The sequence below is a fragment of the Dermochelys coriacea genome, chromosome 7 (genome assembly GCF_009764565.3).
Source record: "Dermochelys coriacea isolate rDerCor1 chromosome 7, rDerCor1.pri.v4, whole genome shotgun sequence".
NCBI classification, from domain to species: domain Eukaryota; kingdom Metazoa; phylum Chordata; order Testudines; family Dermochelyidae; genus Dermochelys; species Dermochelys coriacea.
In genome coordinates, this window is record NC_050074.1 from 53,943,609 (window position 1) to 53,964,334 (window position 20,726).

At 45.4% G+C, this 20,726-nt stretch overlaps 1 protein-coding gene across 19 annotated transcripts in view; it reads right to left on the reverse strand.

The window, feature by feature from the left end:
* Positions 1-12,246, reverse strand: part of USP54 (ubiquitin specific peptidase 54) — a 250,097-nt gene extending 237,851 nt beyond the window's left edge. For 6 of the 19 annotated variants that reach the window (XM_043517997.1, XM_043517993.1, XM_043517995.1 and 3 more), the window contains exons 1-2: positions 11,998-12,239; positions 114-361 (exon numbers count right to left, since the gene is read on the reverse strand). In XM_043517997.1, coding sequence (XP_043373932.1) covers positions 114-119 — 6 coding nt within the window. In that variant the 5' untranslated portion in view covers positions 120-361; positions 11,998-12,239. Of the gene's footprint in view, positions 1-113; positions 362-3,766; positions 5,248-11,997 lie in introns of those variants that run through there. The other 13 variants (XM_043518001.1, XM_043517998.1, XM_043518007.1 and 10 more) reach the window with 8 other exon arrangements.
* Positions 12,247-20,726: the final 8,480 nt, after the last annotated feature.

Here is a 20,726-nt window from a genome sequence, read left to right on the forward strand (position 1 = left end):
CAAATATTTCAGATCTTACCCAAATACATGCTTACAGCCAGTTCCTATTAACTAAACTAAAATTTATTTAAAAAGACAAGAGAGTGTATTGGTTAAAAGATCATTATACACACAGACATGAACAGAGTTCTTAAGTCAGTTTCATAGTGGAGATGGTAACCTTTAGAGTTGCAAAGAATTCTTTCAGAATTAGTCCATAGGTTCAATCCAGTATCCAATATCAGGGTGATCCAGATGGAACTGAAGACATGTCTTTTGGCTCACACTTCCCCGATGAAGCTTAAGCAGATCGGAGATGAAAGGATCAGGTCCCAAGAGCCCTATATACAGTTCCCAGGCAGCCTCTTGACAGCATGCAGTCCTTGGGTGAAAAATAGGCAATTACCCTAGCTGTAAAGTAGACCACCTATTTCCTAAGCATCACCAGTAATTACATACGTGGATTAACATAAGGCAATTGCCTATCTCCCTCCATTTCCAGGTAGGTTTCAGAGTAGCAGCCGTGTTAGTCTGTATTTGCAAAAAGAAAAGGAGAACTTGTGGCACCTTAAGAGACTAACAAATTTATTTGAGCATAAGCTTTCACTCACTTCAATCGGATGCATTTCCAGGTAGTTCATCATATATTTCAAAGAGAATTTAAAACAATGATATAATTACATTCACAGTTCATTTAAATGTTAACATTTCCTTTTGATCTCTGAATTAACAGAATACAGTGATAGACGGAACTGTTTGGTTACATTGTTAACTTCTAACAATATACTATATACGTAAACAATTAGTATTACCCCTAATTCTCTAACAATACAGGTTTGCATTTCAAAACTCTAATCTAACATGAAATGGCCCTAATTACAATTTACATATACTTTAATAGGTCTTTAAAGATTGAGCCTGGGTCAATTAGCCTGGTAGTTATGTAACCCTTTCTGATGCTGTGTCACACCTTTATATTATGTATGTGATTGTGTTCAGTCAACCTTAAGCTCAAAGATGTGAGACACTGTATGAAATTAACAATATTACATATATTGTCTTCAGTTATCTATCCATGTTACAACGTATGACCAGCAGTTGCCTTATGTTAATCAGTGTAACTGCATTACCTGTGTATGCATAGTAAATAGAATGATTACTTCAAAGTGATAGGACAGTGTACATGTAACCTTTGGGTGAACTAGAGTTCACTTCATTGCCCCTCTCTAGAGCCTACATAACCCAACTCCCTCAGAAAACTAGCTGGAGTCCCAGAATTCAGTCTCTAAGGATTTTCAGCAAGGATAGCACAGGGTCAACCTCCCCACATCCAAGTCCCAAAAAGAATGGACTTAATTAACAACTTTATCATAAGATTTTATAAAGAAACAAATTTAATTTTTTTCAGTGTAACATGGCTATTTTATAATCCATATATATATATCTATATATCTATATATCTATATATATATATATATATATATATATATATATATATATATCTTCACAGTTCTACATAAACATAAATAAAGAAAAAATCAAATCTGAACAGGTCAGTCCCCACAGAAACACAGTTTCCAAAAGCTTAGATTGAGTTCATCTGAGTCTCAGAGTTTTTGATCACCAAATCTATACTGTTTGCTGAGTCTAAAACATCTTCCCTCCACTTGCTCATCGGTATCTTTAGTTAGAATCCATGCAGACTCTTCCTCTGCTGAAATCACTGTTAACCAGTCAAGCTTTCTGCTTGCCCTGGGCTAAGCTTCTCCCAACTCACACAAAGCACATGGCTTTTTGTAAAGCAGATGCCCCAACTGCTTGCCCTGGTGGAGTCTGACCCCAGCAACAGGGAACCTATTATAGCATACCCCAAACTACCACACCCAATTCCAGAAACTTCTGCATGTGGAGTGCTAAATCTGCCTAGTAACAATGACCCAGATTCAACTCACTCCTACTTTCCCCCACCCCACCATGGGTCTCTTAAAGAGACACCTCCCATATTAGTCATATGGGTTACATTCTCCCCTGCTTAAATTACTGCCATCCCAGCAGTGCACCCAAGACACAATCCACAATATCTTGCCTCCGGGAAGTGAATCACACAGGCTATATATTTGTCATGTCCTTGTAAGACTTTCCAATCAACAGGAACCGAGTCTGGAGCACTGGGTCTTCCTGGCCAAGGATTTGGATTCTGAAATTCTGGGGATATGCTTTCTTCATTACTAGGCAAGGCTTCTATGCAACTTGTAGCAACAAGTATTAATCTTTCTTGTTCGGCTTCCAAATATTCCTCATGAGATTTGCAGAGTACTGTGAACTTTCATAACTGCTTTGCAGAGTTCCTTATCCCAATCATCTGAACTAGATTGAATTAGAGACATTTTAACAATTCTTTCTGTCTACTCCATGTCATCTCTATCTATCCCTGGAATACCATTCAGTCGCCAAGAAAGAGCATGAGCATCAACATTGGCTTTGCCAGGCTTATAAATGATTTCAAAGTTATATAGCAACAAGGCTGCTACCCATCTATGGCCAGCCGCATCCAACTTTGCCGTCTTCACAATGTAAGTAAGAGGGTTGTCCTCAGTGATTACTAGAGCTGTTTGATTAATCACAGTTAACTTATTTGATTAACTCAAAAATTAAATCATGATTTAAAACTTAATTGCAATTAATTATAGTTTTAATTGCACTGTTAAACAATAGAATACCAACTGAAATTTATTAAATATTTTGGGTGTTTTTCTACATTTTCAAATACATTGATTTCAATTACAACACAGAATACAAAGTATACAGTGCTTTCTTTATATTTTTTATTATAAATATTTGCATTGTAAAAATGATTCAATTCACCTCATTCAAGTACTGCATGCAATCTCTTTATCATTAATGTGCAACTTACACATGTAGATTTTTTTATTACATAACTGCACTCAAAAACGAAACAATGTAAAACTTTAAAGCCTACAAGTCCACTCAGACCTACTTCATGTTCAGCCAATCGCTAAGACAAACAAGTTTGTTTACATTTACAGGAGATAATGCTGCCTGCTTCTTATTTACGTCATCTGCAAGTGAGAACAGGCATTCGCATGTCACTTTTGTAGCCAGTGTCACAACATATTTATGTGCCAGATGTGCTAAAGTTTCATATGGCTCTCCATGCTGCTGAAACGTGGGCTGGCACTGGTTTTATCCACTCAACTGCTTGCCCTTTCGCAATGCCAGTCTGAGGTTTCAATACGACATCCTTCCTTGTTAAGTTTTTGACAAGTACTCCTATTCTCATACTGGAGCCAGCGACTTTAACAAATTGAGGAAGAACTGCTAGTCTACCGGGTCCAATTGCAGCACCAGGATCTTCCAGAATTACAGCAGTCCCTAATTCATTCACAGCAAATTCAGAATTCCTGGCACCATTTTCAATGTGCCAGGTGTAACTGTCTCCAATTTTCTTCCTCTCAAGACCATTTCAGCCCCTTTGTCAGCTTTTTGCTGTAACCTCTAACTGAGTAAAAATTGACTAAGTTTCAGCCTACTCATTCGCTAATGAAATCCTACAGTAGAACCTCAAAGATACAAACACCAGAGTTATGGACTCACTGGTCACCATGTGAAACCGGAAGTAAACAATCAGGCACCAGCGGAGACCAAAAGAAAAAAAGGAGGGGTGTGGGGGGGCAAATACTGTACTGTACCTGTAACTGCATCTCAAAGGTAGGCACATCTGGGCTGCCTGTCCCTTCCCCACCCCACCCTCACCTTCCCCACTTACAGCTAGGAGCTGAAGGCACTGGCGCTGCCAGCCCAAGGCAGCCGGAACTGGCAGAGCAGGAGCAGCGCTGGGATCTACGCTGCTTCCTCCCCACCCCTCCAGCCGGGAGGGGGACACGCTGTTTTCAAAACACACACTCCCAGCCGGGAAGTGGATGCGCCATTTTCACACACACCCCCAGCAGGAGTGGGACAAGCTTGCAAACTCAGTCGGACTCAGGGAAAGAAACTGCCTGCAAGGAAACTGTCAGTGCTGAGGAGGGAGCTGCTTCTGGAGCCTGGCCTGGAGCGTCAACCGCTGGAGTTGGAGCCCAAACTGCACTTTGTTCAGAGTTACAAACATTTCACAGTTATGGACAACTTCCATTCCTGAGGTGTCCCGAACTCTGAGAGTCTACTGTACTTAAAAATTCAGTACCCACTTCTTCTTACAGTCTTCTACAAGATATTTTAGCACATTTGTGCCTATGAGCACCAACCCTTGTTGATTCATACGTTGATCTGGACAAACCAAGACTAGTACCTCTTGTTTGTTAGTCCCACAGATGAACTTTGAGAATTGAATCCTCAAGGTTATATATCCCAGGTATGGAATAATTTGCCCTCCAGCCCCTTCTATCTGAAGTATACAGCCAATAGACTAACTTTTGATAAGATAAATGCTCATAATAGAAAGCTTTATATATGCAGGTCACTTAAGAACCAGTATCTATTAGGCAGGTTCTCTTTACCCCATCTAGGTAAAGATAGTGGGACCTGCTTGTCATGGCTAACTTCTGGATGGCCTCACCGACACCCATTTGGGTAACATCTCTCTCCTGAACCCATTGACTAGCAGCCTTGCTCTGAGAGTTGCTAGTTTCTTTCCTTCCTGGCTCAAACTTCCTCTGATTTGAATGTCTACCACTTAGTTGCTGATGTACTAGGTTGGGGTTAGAAGAATTCTCATAATCATTTTGAAAATGTCCTATTCACCCCCAGTTAAAACAAAGAATTTCTTCTCTTAAATCTTGATATTGTTGTTTATTAAATTCTTTGGGTCTTTGAGGAGGGAATCATGTATCTGATAGGGACGTTTCAGAACTTGGCTTGGTCATCTGCAGTCCCACCAACTGCTGCTCAGCCCGCAGATATTTCTCCTTCCAGTCTACAGCAGTGACTTCTTCAAGGGTGCTGGAAGTATTTTCAGGTGCCTTTATCAACTGCAAACTACTCCTATGCAATGGCTTTCCTTTTTCTTCTAGTTCTTGTCAAAGTTTTCTCTCTTGTTTATCAGAGTGCTCCCTTTCTCCTGGGGAAGTCTGCATCACTGCACATGCACAGAATGTATGTCCCCCACAGATTTCTTTACTTCCCCGCAGAAAAACGACTTTCTGACAGGAAAGCAAAGGGAAGCCACAAGAGCCGTTATATGACCCTCCCTAGCAGTATGTTTTGGGTGCCCAGGGCAGCTGGCAGAGAGGTAAATCACTGTGGGACGGGGGGTGGGACAAGAAAAAGACGCAGTTGGTGGCTCCTACCCTGCGGCGGGCTCAGCTGCTAGTCCTGGCTGGGCTGGGAAGGATGGGTCTTCCTCTTCCCCCGCACAGCATCTGGGGCTGTGTCAGACTCACCACTACATTTCTCCCCTGGATGTTGAAGGCTCTGCAAACTCTTCCCCCGCCCAATACTTCCTGCACCCCGTGCATCCAGACCCCCTCATACCCAGACCCTACCACGGAGCCTTACCCCCACACACACACACCCAGAACCCCCCGATAAGTCCCACTCCCCCAGCACCTGGACCACCCTGACAAGCCATCCGTACCCCCACCCAACCAGCTGCACATGGATCTCAACCCCACTGAGCCCCACCTCCCACTGAGCCCCCCAGATCCTCTTGCTGAGTTCTACCCCCCCCACCCCCGCAAACACCCCCAACCACCTTCACCTGGACCCTCCTGTAGAGTCCCACTACCACTGCACCCAGAACCCCCACTGAGCTGCCGGCACCCAGATTGCTCCACACAGAGTCCCTCCACAATTGGATCCTGCATTGCTGAGCCTGCCTGCCCACACCTGGTGCACCTGGCACAGAGGGGTCGGGCCCTGGAGTGTTTCAGGGCCAGGGCCCTGGAGTGTTTCAGGGCCAGGGCCAGCCCTTTGCTGTGTCAGGATTGGGTGGAGCCTCACTACTGAGTCCGTGTCCCGGGGAGGAGCTGCACAGTGATCTCCCACCTCTGTACAGCCAGTGGCCTGTGCTCCCCAATGCCATGCTGGAGTCTCCACATTTATTTGACAAATAAAATTTGCAGAATTTTTAATTTTTTGGCGCAGAATGCCCTTAGGAGCATCCCTTTCAATGAATCTCACCTCAAAAAGGAGTGTGGCATAAGAGATGCTCTTTTTTCTATCACCACCACTAATCCCTTTTATTAAAAGTGTATTTTAAAAAGATTCATGTCAACAACCATGAAAAAATTGATCTTGTAAATAAGAGTCAAATTCAGTATCTTTTACCCCACCAATCTCCAAAACTTCTTGGGCTAATGTGGGTATTATAGTCAGGTACACAGAAGGTGGTTCTCTAATGTGTTGGTGAGGCTCAGAAAACTGGAGCTTAAGTTCAGATGCATGAGATGGTCAAGTTCAGGATACTGCCACAAGGAAGAAAGGAGAGCAGCAGAATACTGACCCTGGACTTCAGAAAAGCAGACTTTGACAGTTTCCCTCAGGGAACTGATGGGCAGGATCCCCTAGGAGAACAACATGAAGGGGAAAGGAGTCCAGGAGACCTGGCTGTATTTTAAAGAATCCTTATTGAGGTTACAGGGACAAACCATTCTGATGTGTAGAAACAATAGTAAATATGGAAGGCGACCAGCTTGGCTTAACAGTGAAATCCTTGCTGATCTTCAACACAAAAAAGAAGCTTACAAGAAGGGGAGATTGGACAAATGACCAGGAAGGAGAAAAATATTGCTCAGGCATGCAGGAGTGAAATCAGGAAGGCCAAATCACACTTGGAATTGCAGCTAGCAAGGGATGTGAAGAGTAACAAGAAGGGTTTCTTCAGGTATGTTAGCAATAAGGTGGTGGTCAGGGAAAGAGTGGGCCCATTTCTGAATGGGGAAGGCAACCTAGTGACAGAGAATGTGGAAAAAGCTAATGTACTCAATCCTTTTTTGGCCTCTGTCTTCATGAACAAGGTCAGCTCCCAAACTACTGCACCAGGCAGCACAGTATGGGAAGGAGGTGACCAGCCATCCGTGGAAAAAAACCGCTTTTTCTCCATGGTTATTTAAAAAAGCTGGACAAGCACAAGTCCATGGGGCCGGATGCACTGCATCCGAATGCTAAAGGAGTTGGCAGATGTGATTGCAGAGCCATTGGCCATTATCTTTGAAAACTCATGGCGATCAGGGGAGGTCCCAGACGACTGGAAAAAGGCTAATGTAGTGCCCATCTTTAGAAAAGGGAAGGAGGAGGACCAGGCGACTACAAGCCAGTCCACCTCACCTCAGTCCCTGGAAAAATTATGGAGCAGGTCCTCAAGGAATCAATTTTGAAGCACTTTGAGGAGAGGAAAGTGAACAGGAATAGTCAACATGGATTCATCAAGGGCAAGTCATGCCTGACTAACCTAAATTGCCTTTTATGATGAGAGAACTGGCTTTGTGGATGAGGGGAAAGCAGTGGATGTGTTATTCCTTGACTTTAGCAAAGCTTCTGATACAGTCTCCCACAGTATTCTTGTCAGCAAGTTAAAGAAGTATGGACTGGATGAATGGATTATAAAGGTGGATAGAAAGCTGGCTAGATCATCGGGCAGTGATCAATGGCTCCATGTCTAGTTGGCAGTCGGTATCAAGCGGAGTGCCTCAAGGATCGGTCCTGGGGCCGGTTTTGTTCAATATCTTCATTAATTATCTGGAGGATGGTGTGGATTGCACCCTCAGTAAATTTGCAGATGACACTAACTAAGAGGAGTGGTAGATACACTGGAGGGTTGGGATAGGATACAGAGGGACCTCGACAAATTAGAGGATTGGGACAAAAGAAATCTGATGAGGTTCAACAAGGACAAGTGCAGAGTCCTGCACTTAGGAAGGCAGAATCCCATGCACTGCTACAGACTAGGGACTGAGTGCCTAGGCAGCAGTTCTGCAGAAAAGGACCTAGGGGTTACAGTGGACGAGAAGCTGGATATGAGTCAACAGTGTGTCCTTGTTGCCATGAAGACTAACAGCATTTTGGGCTGTATAAGTAGCAGCCCTGCCAGTAGATCGAGGAAAGTGATCGTTCCCCTCTGTTCAACATTGTTGAGGCCTCATCTGGAATACTGTGTCCAGTTTTGGGCCCCACACTACAAGAAGGATGTGGAAACATTGGAAAGAGTCCAGCGGAGGGCAACAAAAATTATTAGGGGGCTGGAGCACATGATTTATGAGGAGAGACTGAGGGAACTGGGATTATTTAGTCTGCAGAAGAGAAGAATGAGGGGGGATTCGATAGCTGCTTTCAACTCCCTGAAAGGGGGTTCCAAAGAGGATGGATCTAGACTGTTCTCAGCGGTACCAGATGACAGAACAAGGAGCAATGGTCTCAAGTTGCAGTGGGGGAGGTTTAGGTTGGATATTAGGAAAAACTTTTTCGCATTGGGTCTGGGTGAATTACACAAAGAACATTTTGGTTTAAATTTCACACCACAGTTTCAGGTTTCAGCACCCTCTCTAACAAAAGATGTTGCATATCAGGAGGGAGACTCACAGCAGAAGTAGAGGCTTCAACTGGACCTCGGTCTATAATTGGTGTAGCATCTCTTAACCACCTAGTCTGTTTATCACACACAGGTGTAACCACAGCCCATGTCTCAGTCTTGAACCCTCTGTCAGAATACACATAATATCCCTGATCCCTGCACTTAAGGCTCTGGGCAGAGAACCAGTGGATATAAATGGCAAAACCTCAAAATGAATAGGAATCACATCCCATTTCTGCCCTAACTTCTGCAACACACAGTTCCTTCCCATGTGTATCACAGAAACAGGATCTTCACATTCCCCAGAAATCATATCTTTTTGTTCTCCCTTCACCCACCTCATATTAGTCACATGACCAAAGGTTCTAACAGCCCTCTTAATTTCTGCTGTACAATCAACATGCCCAAAATGGAGAGATTTATATACATAAGAACATGAAGCAATGCGTGTTACCATACAAACTGTAATGAGAGTGATGGTAACACCCATTGTTTCATGTTCTCTATGTATATAAATCTCCCCACTGTATTTTCCACTGAACGCATCCGATGAAGTGAGGCATAGCTCACGAAAGCTTATGCTCAAATAAATTTGTTAGTCTCTAAGGTGCCACAAGTACTCCTTTTCTTTTTGCGAATACAGACTAACACAGCTGCTACTCTGAAACCTTTCTCCATTCAGGGTATTCTGTGTTAAAACTCTTGTAAGTAGGTTTAATGCTCAATAGCATGAGGGTTGGATAAAAGAGGATTTAAATTTCCATTATCCATCTTAATGAACTTGTGGCTCTAGCCCCAAAATGGACAAACATCATTATATAACCCAAAACAGAAGGAGGGAGGGCATAACATGTTTTTGCCTGAATCGGCCGCAGAGTATTGAGCTAGATTCTCTTTCAGCTGGTCACTAACGTAAACAAAATTACACAACGCTCTACTAAGACTGTAACAGTATACAAGTTTAACTGGAGTCCTGGAGGCGGAAGGAAGAGGACTCAGTGAGCAATGTGACCCAAACCTGACTGACAGGCACCACCTAGAGGTGAACAGAGCTGGAGGACAAATATTTAATTCAATACAAATGAATATGCAATGCAAATATAGGTACTGCAGCAGAGTTCTTGGAGAGTCCAAACTGGAGATCTTGCCATTACTAGTATCACCTCCTAAATGAGAGCAGCTCTACATGGACCAGTTCCAAATTATTTTAGCTCATGGTGTGTTGTCAATTATATTTTAAAACTTTCTTGTTCAAATTTGCATTATTTCACCAATTTAATTTTCAGTACTGCAACAATTTCTTTTCCTTTTAGAGAGGAAAAACAGCCATTGTTAATTCTGCATTCATCATTTTCAAATGACACTCAAGTGCTATTCCGTATCCAGTCTATAGAACCAAGGAATCTTTCAAAAAGAAAAGGAGTACTTGTGGCACCTTAGAGACTAACAAATTTATTAGAGCATAAGCTTTCGTGAGCTACAGCTCACTTCATCGGATGCTGCTACTCTGAAACCAAGGAATCTTTCAGTCTTAGTTCCTTTTCTGAGAATGAACAGTAATGTATGTTTAAAGAAACTTGTTTTCAGAATTATTCTAAAATTACTTATTTCTTTCAAGCTGCCCCAGAGATCATATAATGAAGCTATTTTTGTATTTTCCTTTTAATTTGTATACGTCTTCATAATTACTAAATCTTAGTTTGCTCTTTTCAGAGTAGCAGCCGTGTTAGTCTGTATTCGCAAAAAGAAAAGGAGTACTTGTGGCACCTTAGAGACTAACAAATTTATTAGAGCATAAGCTTTCGTGAGCTACAGCTCACTTCCGATGAAGTGAGCTGTAGCTCACGAAAGCTTATGCTCTAATAAATTTGTTAGTCTCTAAGGTGCCACAAGTACTCCTTTTCTTTTTAGTTTGCTCTGTAATACCAAAAGCTACCTGAAAATTTACATACACAATCACCCACTTCTGCCCCTTTAATGCCCATAACAGCTTCTCTCGTCACTCGCTGAGGCAGCAAAAAAACATGATGTGTGTAACTTTTTGAGCGCAGCAGTTCTGTTTCTTTCATTTATCAAGAATTGCTAACTAATATAATTTAACAGCAGTGATGCTAACTTCAAAATTCCCCCTTGCTAGCAGATGTTCTTAGCTTTTGGAACTCCTTTTTCTTCTGGAACTCCATTATTTTTTTTTTTGTTACTGACTCCCCTTTAACTATTAGCAGCTCACCAAATTCGTGACTTAAACATACACAGGTTTCAGAGTAGCAGCCATGTTCGTCTGTATTCGCAAAAAGAAAAGGAGTACTTGTGGCACCTTAGAGACTAACCAAATGCATCCAATGAAGTGAGCTGTAGCTCATGAAAGCTTATGCTCAAATAAATTTGTTCGTCTCTAAGGTGCCACAAGTACTCCTTTTCTTTCTTTAAACACACATAACTCTTCTCACCTGCAACCTGAATGCAGGTTAGAGCCGTGCAACATTTCAGCCTTGGTATAAACAACTCCCATTGATTTCAATCCACTTATGCAGGGGCTGAATTCTCTCCCGCAAATGAATTCCATGTCATGCTGGAACTGATTTAAAGAGCTTGATAAAAGAAAAGGAGTACTTGTGGCACCTTAGAGACTAACCAAATGCATCCAATGAAGTGAGCTGTACTCACGAAAGCTTATGCTCTAATAAATTTGTTAGTCTCCAAGGTGCCACAAGTCCTCCTTTTCTTTTTGCGAATACAGACTAACACGGCTGCTACTCTGAAAAGAGCTTGATCGTTTATTAGTGGTTTTCCCTTCACTTGTAAAAGTCAGATTCTGAACATCTTTTCTGCTCAATAAAAAATAAAAACGTGTTTTTGTGAATGTGGTACATTTGTAAACATGGGATTATTTTGCTCCTGAGCAGTGAATAAGAACTGCTGTACAGCAACTGTCTGCAACACCCCAGTCCCAGTACTCATTTCACAGCTTCATCTCTCAGTCCTGCTTACAAACTAACTGCCCTTAAACCCCACCTGTTACTGATACCCCTTGAACCGCATATTACTGGTACCCCCGCAGTACCCCATTGTACTAGCACCCACAGACCTCTGGCCCTGCGTGCTCCGTAGGAGCCAGACCCCTCTCACACACTCACCGCCTGCGGAACCGCCACCGCCGAGCCCACCAACTCCCCAGGAACCCCCCAGGCGCCTCTTGCCCCAGGATGCAGCACTGCTGGGACGGCTGTCCCTGGAGGCAGGGGGCTCCCACCCCGGGCAGGGTCGTTGCTCTGGGGGCAGAGTTCTCCCCGGGGATAGGGGGTCGCTGTCTTCCCCGGGGCTGGGATCGGGAAGAACGGGCCCAGCACCCTGGAACTGGGTATACAGGCTCCCCCCGACATAGGGGTCGGATCCCGCGGGCTGCCGGACTCCGCTCCCGGGGTGCGTCGGGGCGCCCAGGCAAAGGGGGGGGGGCTCTTGGAAGTTAAGCACTTGCCGTAACTACTCACCCTCCACAGACGCGTCCCAACGGAGCCCGCAGCATCCTCGCTCGCTTCGTCCCCCACCCCTCGCTGCTATAGCTACGGGGAGCCAAGGCAACCAGCTCTCGCGAGAACTAGCCCAACGCCTCCATCGCTTCCGCGAGAACCCGCTTCGAAAAGGGGAGGGAGAGAGCGCGCCAGACCACCCGCCTCTCGCGAGAAAAGGGTCCGAAAAGGGGAGGACCTAGAGGAAAAGCAACTGCGTAGAGCCAAACATGGCGGCGAACAGAGCGCGCAGTGGGCGGGGTCTAAAGGAGCCGCGAGGGCGGGGAAGCGAGGTGAAAAGCCTGGGAGCGGGGCGCCGCGGGCGAGCAGAAATGGCTTCTCGTTTCCGCCTTCAGCGCCCCGCCCCGCCCCGCCTGCAGTCCGGGGCTCCCCCTGCCCAACCTCCTTGGGCTCTCCGCCGGGCCCCACACACCACGAGATTGACTTCGAAGTCGGGTTGTGGTGGGACCCCATTGCGCGGGGTCACCCTGACAGCTCCCTCAGAGACACTAGAGCCAAGAACTTCTTCTGGCTTCATAGGCAGCCAGAGTGTCGCATCGCCACACGCCTCCGGGAGTAGGAGCTTCACAACATCAACAACGCCTGCCTGCTGATCAATTGCAGCAGGGGTTGGGAACCCTGGACCTCCCAGCTTGCCGTGCTACCCCGCTACACACACACACACTTCGATCCCTGTCCTGTAGTGCCAGGTTACTCCCCCCCTTTGCTCCCCAGACTGTAGTGCCGGGCTACCCCCTCACACACACTTTTTTACCCCTCACACACTTTGTTCCCCAGCCTGTAGCGCCAGGCTCTCCCTTCTGCCCCGAGCCACACGCTTCGTTCCCCAGTCTGCAGTGCTGGGCTACCCGCCTCCCACGTTGCTCAGGACTATCGCCTCACTCTCCCAGGCCTTTCCCTCACTCCCCCAGGGACCAGGCTTCTGTAGCTCACGAAAGCTTATGCTCAAATAAATTTGTTAGTCTCTAAGGTGCCACAAGTCCTCCTTTTCTTTTTGCAAATACAGACTAACACGGCTGCTACTCTGAAACCAGTCTATGATGTGGCACTCGCTCCCTCAGACATGATGCTTCCCAGCCTGTGATGCAGGGCTCATCCCTTTTGCACCCTGCCAAGACAAGTTCCAGTCTGGAATGCATTCACACACCCCTCTATTTTGTTAAGTATGGCTCTAAATAGGGTGATCTTATTTCCCAAAGGGAAAATGGGACACCACATAAGGTGGTGCAAAGGGCGCTCGCCTTAACTGCTCATCTGAGTGCCCCTCCCCTACTCAGGGCAAGTCTGTGCTCCTGCTCCCCTGCGGGGGGTTAGCTTGAGCGTTCCCACCTCCCCGCCCCACCCCCACTCTGTGCAGAGCTGGCCCAAGCTGCTCAGAGAAGGCCAAACATAGCTAATGCCTGGAGTGTTGAACTGAAGGGGGCTTCTCCAGATAGAATTAAGATGCATTAGAAGTCTATGTGTGTGCAAGAAGCTGCTTTGTCACTGGTTAGACTGTCCTTTTTTGTGTGGGTAAATATAAAAGGCTTTAGTTTATGGTGTTGTTAATGCAGCATCATTGATCAGCATGAAGTTAACATTAAAAATAAATATATATTGAAAACATACATTCATTATAATTCATTTTCTGTCTTCTTTTTTCTGAACCAAGTCAACCAGGTTGGAAGACAGGAATGGGGAAGGAAACCCCAAGGTTCTCTGTGGGACTCAGTTAAGAGAAACATTTAGGGAGAGTAGTTACAAGGCAGTTCTAAGTCCAAACTAGCTTCAGGCACATTGAAATATGGCTGGGTGTTTATAATAGAATATTGAAGCAATTACTCATTTGAGACAGACACTGTGCAATTTGACTAAAGCACTGTGTTAATATTCAATATAATTGAATTTGTATAGCATCTGCGAGCAGCGTAACTTGTCCTGATGAAGTCCTTGCATAGGAGCTTGTAGGCTGTCCCCAGGCTTGCCAGTAGAAAGATGATTTTTGATCCCTTTGTCCCTCCTCCTCTTTGAGGACATGGACTTGGTTTCCCTACAATGAATGTTTTGTAAGAAGATTGCTGCCTATGCACTTCATCATCACCCTTAATAGAAATGGGAGGTCCATAGACTCCTTATTTGCCCTTATGTGCAAGGTGGTCTATCACCTTGGGGTCTCACCACCCTATATCGGAAACCTACTGACCGCTATTCTTACCTACATACCTCTAGCTTTCATCCAGATCATACCACACGATCCATTGTCTACAGCAAAGCTCTACGATATAACCGCATTTGCTCCAACCCCTCAGACAGAGACAAACACCTACAAGATCTCTATCATGCATTCTTACAACTACAATACCCACCTGCTGTAGTGAAGAAACAGACTGACAGAGCCAGAAGAGTATCCAGAAGTCACCTACTACAGGATAGGCCCAACAAAGAAAATAACAGAACGCCACTAGCCATCACCTTCAACCCCCAACTAAAACCTCTCCAACGCATCATCAAGGATCTACAACCTATCCTGAAGGACGAGCCATCACTCTCACAGATCTTGGGAGACAGGCCAGTTCTTGCTTACAGACAACCCCCCAACCTGAAGCAAATAGTCACCAACAACCACACACCACACAATGGAACCACTAACCCAGGAACCTATCCTTGCAACAAAGCCCATTGCCAACTCTGTCCACATATCTATTCAGGGGACACCATCATAGGGCCTAATCACATCAGCCACACTATCAGAGGCTCGTTCACCTGCGCATCTACCAATGTGATATATACCATCATGTGCCAGCAATGCCCCTCTGCCATGTACATTGGTCAAACTGGACAGTCTCTACGTAAAAGAATAAATGGACACAAATCAGACGTTAAGAATTATAACATTCAAAAACCAGTTGGAGAACACTTCAATCTCTCCGGTCACTCGATTACAGACCTGAGGGTGGCTATCCTTCAACAAAAAAACTTCAAAACCAGACTCCAACGAGAGACTGCTGAATTGGAATTAATTTGCAAACTGGATACAATTAACTTAGGCTTGAATAGAGACTGGGAATGGATGAGTCATTACACAAAGTAAAACTATTTCCCCATGTTATTTCTCCCCCCCACCCCACCTCCCACTGTTTCTCAGATGGTCTTGTTAACTGCTGGAAATAGCCTACCTTGCTTGTCCCCATGAAAGGTTTTCCTCCTTTTCCCCCCCGCTGCTGGTGATGGCTCATCTTAAGTGATCACTCTCCTTACAGTGTGTATGATAAAACCCATTGTTTTATGTTCTCTGTGTGTGTATATAAATCTCCCCACTGTATTTTCCACCAAATGCATCGGATGAAGTGAGCTGTAGCTCACGAAAGCTTATGCTCTAATAAATTTGTTAGTCTCTAAGGTGCCACAAGTACTCCTTTTCTTTTTATTAAAATGTTTGAAGTTGTGATAAATGAAGAGGGGTGGAGGTAGTTCCCTTTTATGGACACCCAACCAGCCAGTAGCTATAAAATTCCCCTAGTAGCTGTTCCCTAATTGCTCTACCTATAAAGGGTTAAAAAGTCTCACTGCTATGCATAGGTAAAAGGAAGTAAGTGGGCACCTGGCCAAAAGAGCCAGTGGGAAGGCTAGAACTTTTTAAAATTAAAAAAAAGACTCCAAATTCATCAACCCAGGGGCTCAAGTGACAGTGCAACCCTTTAAGGCCTCAAGGGAGCTTGGATAGTGGCACAGAGTGACCCTCCGCCTCTCAGCTCTTCTAATAGGTCCTGGTTTGTTGTAGAAGGAGGACTCTTATGCAAGGAGACCCTTTCTCGTGGGCACGAGAACTGGCATTCTCAGAGACAGTTGGTAGTTCCAACTAAGTATAGGGAAAAGCTCTTGAGCTTAGCCCTCGATCACTCTTGTGGGGGGTGAATAGGACCAAAAACAGTTTGGGAAAGTCATTCCACTGGGAGGGAATGTGCAAGGATGTTTCTACCTATATCCGGTCTTGTGAGGTGTCCCAAAAAGTGGGAAAACCCCAAGACCAGGTCAAAGCCCCTCTCCAGCCACTCCCCATCATTGCGGTTCCATTTCAGCGAGTAGCTGTGGATATTCTGGATCCTTTTCCGAAAAAGACACCCAGAGGAAAGCAATACATACTGATTTTCATGGACTTTGCCAGTCGATGGGCAGAAGCAATAGCTTTAAGCAACAGCAGGGCTAAAAGCATGAACCAGGCATTGTCAGACATTGTTGCCAGGGTAGGTTGGCCCTCTGATATCCTTACAGATTCGGGAACTAACTTTGTGGCAGGGACCATGAAACATCTTTGGAAAGCTTATGGGGTAAACCACTTGGTTGCCACCCCTTACTACCATCAAACAAATGGCCTGGTGGAGAAGTTTAATGGAACTTTGGGGGCCATGATACGTAAATTTATGAATAAGCACTCCAATGATTGGGACCCAAGTATTGCATTAGTTGCTCTTTGCCTATAGGGCTGTACCACATCCAAGTTTGGGGTTTTCACCCTTTGAACTCATTTATGGCCACGAAGTTAAGGGGCCCATTACAGTTTGTGAAGCAGCAATGGGAGGGGGTTACATCTTCTCCAGGAATTAACATTTTGGACTTTGTAACCAACCTGCAAAAAACTCTCAAAGACTCTCTAGCCCTTGCTCGACAAAACCTACAGGATGCTCAACAAGAGCAAAAGGCCTGATATGATAAACATGCCAGAGTGCGTTCCTTAAGAGAAGGTGACCAAGTCATGGTCCTGAAAGCGTTCCAAGCCAATAAGATGGAAGCATCGTGGGAGGGGCCATTTGTGGTCCGAGAGTGCCTGGGAGCTGTTAATTACCTCATAGTGTTCCCAGACCTTACCCTAAAAACCTAAAGTATACCATGTTAATTCTCTAAAGCTCTTTTATTCCCGAGAAATCAAGGTTCTCCAGTTTACAGCCCAGGAGAGAGATGACGCTGCATGTCCTGAAGGAGTCTACTATGAAGGGGAAAGCAATGGTGGCGTAGAAGAGGTGAGCCTTTCCATAACCCTTGGGCGTAAGCAGTGACAGCAAATCCAGGAGCTGTGCACCAGCTTCGCGCCAATGTTTTCAGCCACCCCAGGACGGACAGAATGGGCGTACTACTACATTGACACAGGTGATGCTTGCCAATTAGAGCCCAACCCTACCAGATGATTCCTCAAGCCAAAGCTGCAATAGAAATGGAGATCAAGGACAGGTTACAGATGGGTGTAATCTGCCCCTCTGAGAGTCCATGGGTCTCTCCAATGGTTCTGGTTCCCAAACCAGATGGGGAAATCTGCTTTTGCTTGGACTACTGTAAGCTAAATGCTGTAAGTCGACCAAAGAACTATCCAATGCCACCAACACAGATCTCACAGAAGCCACCTGTGAAAAGTTGCTGAGATCTGTGATACCAGTTATTCTGGGTTCTGACTTTATTTTCTTTCTTTCAAATTTAAAAAGGAGCTACTGCTTTCTTGCATCAAGCTCAACCTAGTTATTTTCAGTAGTTTGGAATCTTTGTCACCTTAAATGAGAGAAACAAGTTTTGTAAATGGCTGGAAACTGTGAAATAGTAATATTCTGGCAAACATTACTGACAACCAAAAATACAAAACAAAAAAAAAAGTCCTGAATGACAGATTTTGATAGTCACAAAACCTCTTCCAGACCTTTTATCTTTGGTCAGCCCATCACTAATTCACAGCCTTTTGGCTATTATCCAGGGCAGTATCAGTTTAATATCTGATACATCCTCTATCAGGAGACTACATGCTGCCCTTACAAGAGGATGGACTTAATAATCTAATAGGTCTTTTCCATCTCTAACAGCTAGAAACCTATTTAACACCAGATAACTCAGTTCCTAGTCTTTTGATTAGGGCATGCCAATGTATTCGGGGGGATCACTGTAATCAAATCTTACAAAATCCTCTTAAACCCTCTATAAACAATCACTGTGATAGGAAGCTCCCCTAAGACTGCATTATGGTGGGAGGAAAATAGAGATCAGAAGTAATGATTTAGTCCCTGTAGTGGAGCTTGGCTCACTGGCACGGCACCTCTTGCTAGTTATCCTGGGAATTAGCTCGATTCCAGCCCAGAGCACCCTCTTCAGGCCAGTGTCTCACCTACCGCTGGCCCCCATGTCCCTTCTGGACCCCAGTGCCCCTTTACCTCAGGGTTCTGCCCCAGCAGTAACCTACAATCTGGGTCTCCCCTCCCAGGGGAACCCCCTAGCCCTCTTAACCCATCTTGCCTCAGTGGCTGCTGCCAGTCCTCATCTAGAGCCTGCTTACTAAGGCAGACTGCAGTCTGTAATGGCCACTCATCACTGGCAAGGGCTTAGGACCTGCTGCCTTTGCTTATCCCCAGGCTGTCCCTCTGCAGCCCCAGTACCTTTTGCCCTTAAACATGGTCTGCAGCTTGGGGATTTACCAGGCTAGAGTTCCCCAGCTCCCTTTGCCCTTCCCCAGCACTGCTCCACTTCAGGTACCTTGCTCCTAGGCAACTAGCCCTTCCCACTCCAGGGTATGTCTACACTATGAAATTAGGTTGAATTTATAGAAGTCGGTTTTTTAGAAATCATTTTTATATAGTCGATTGTGTGTGTCCCCACACAAAATGCTGTAAGTGCATTAAATGCATTAACTTGGTGGAGTGCTTCCACGGTATCGAGGCTAGCATCGACTTCCAGAGCGTTGCACTGTGGGTAGTTATCCCGCAGTCACTGCCGCCCATTGGAATTCTGGGTTGAGATCCCAATGCCTAATGGGACAAAAACATTGTTGCAGGTGGTTCTGGGTACATGTCGTTTCGCACCCTTTTTCCTTGCTTATCTGTGCAGACGTCATACCACGACAAGCATGGAGCCCGCTCAGCTCACTGTCACTGTACGTCTCCTGAGCGCTGGCAGATGCGGTACTGCATTGCTACACAGCAGCAGTTCATTGCCTTCTGGCAGCAGATGGTGCAATATGCCTGATAACCATCGTCATCATGTCCTAGGTGCTCTTGGCTGCCTCGGTAAGGTCAGTCAGGAGCGCCTGGGCAGACATGGGCGCAGGGACTGAAATAGGAGTGACTCGACCAGGTCATTCTCTTTAGTCCTGCCGGCAGTCGTATTGCACCATCTTCTGGGGAGCAGCCAGGAGATGAGGCTGGCTAGTAGTCCTACTGCACCGTATTCTGCCGAGCAGCCAGGAGATGAGGATGGCTAGCAGTCCTACTGCACCGTCATCTGCCAGCCAAAGATGTAAAAGATAGATGGAGTGGATCAAAACAAGAAATAGACCAGATTTGTTTTGTATTCATTTGCTCCCCTCTCTCTCCATCCCTCCCTCCCTCCATGAAATCAACAGCCAACAATCATTTCAGTGAGATCTGTCAGGGGTATCTTGAAAAGTTTAATAGAGATTCAGTCCTGCCTGGAACACCAGGGGGAGGGATAGCTCAGTGGGTTGAGCATTGGCCTTCTAAACCCAGGGTTTTGCGTTCAAGCCTTGAGGGGGCCGTTCTGTATGATAGTTGTTTTCATTTCTCCTTGATGTAAAGACACCCCCTTTGTTGATTTTAATTCCCTGTAAGCCAACCCTGTAAGCCATGTCATCAGTCGCCCCTCCCTCTGTCAGAGCAACGGCAGACAATCGTTCCATGCCTTTTTTCTGTGCAGACACCATACCACAGCAAGCATGGAGGCCGCTCAGATCACTTTGGCAATTAGAAGCACATTAAACACCACACTCATTATCCAGCAGTATATGCAGCACCAGAACCTGGCAAAGTGAAACTGGGCGAGTAGGTGATGTCAGCAGGATGACGAGAGTGATGAGGACATGGACACAGACTTCTCTCAAAGCACATGCCCTGGAAATGTGGGCATCATGGTGCTAATGGGGCAAGTTCATGCCATGGAACACCGATTCTGGGTCCAGGAAACAAGCACAGACTGGTGGGACCACATAGTGTTGCAGGTCTGGAACAATTCCCAGTGGCTGCAAAACTTTCGCATGCATAAGGATACTTTCATGGAACTTTGTGACTTGCTTTCCCCTGCCCTGAAGCGCCAGAATACCAAGATGAGAGCAGCCCTCACAGTTGACAAGCGAGTGTCAATAGCCCCGTGGAAGCTTGCAATGCCAGACAGTCAGTCGGGAATCAATTTGAAGTGGACAAATCTACTGTAGGGGCTGCTGTGATGCAAGTAGCCAATGCAATCTAAGATCTGATATCAAGGGTAATGACCCTGGGAAATGTGCAGGACATAGTGGATGGTTTTGCTGCAATGGGATTCCCTAACTGTGGTGGGGCCATAGACGGAACCCATATCCCTATCTTGGCACTGGAGCACCAAGCCGGTGAGTACATAAACTACAAGGGGTACTTTTCAATAGTGCTGCAAGCACTGGTGGATCACAAGAGATATTTCACCAACATCAATGTGGGATGGCCGGGAAAGGTACATGATGCTCGCATCTTCAGAAACTCTGGACTGTTTCAAAAGCTGCAGGAAGTGGCTTTCTTCCCAGACCAGAAAATAACTGTTGGGGATGTTGAAATGCCTATAGTTATCCTTGGGGACGCAGCCTACCCCTTAATGTCATGGCTCATGAAGCCATACACAGGCAGCCTGGACAGTAATCAGGAGCTATTCAACTACAGGCTGAGCAAGTGCAGAATGGTGGTAGAATGTGCATTTGG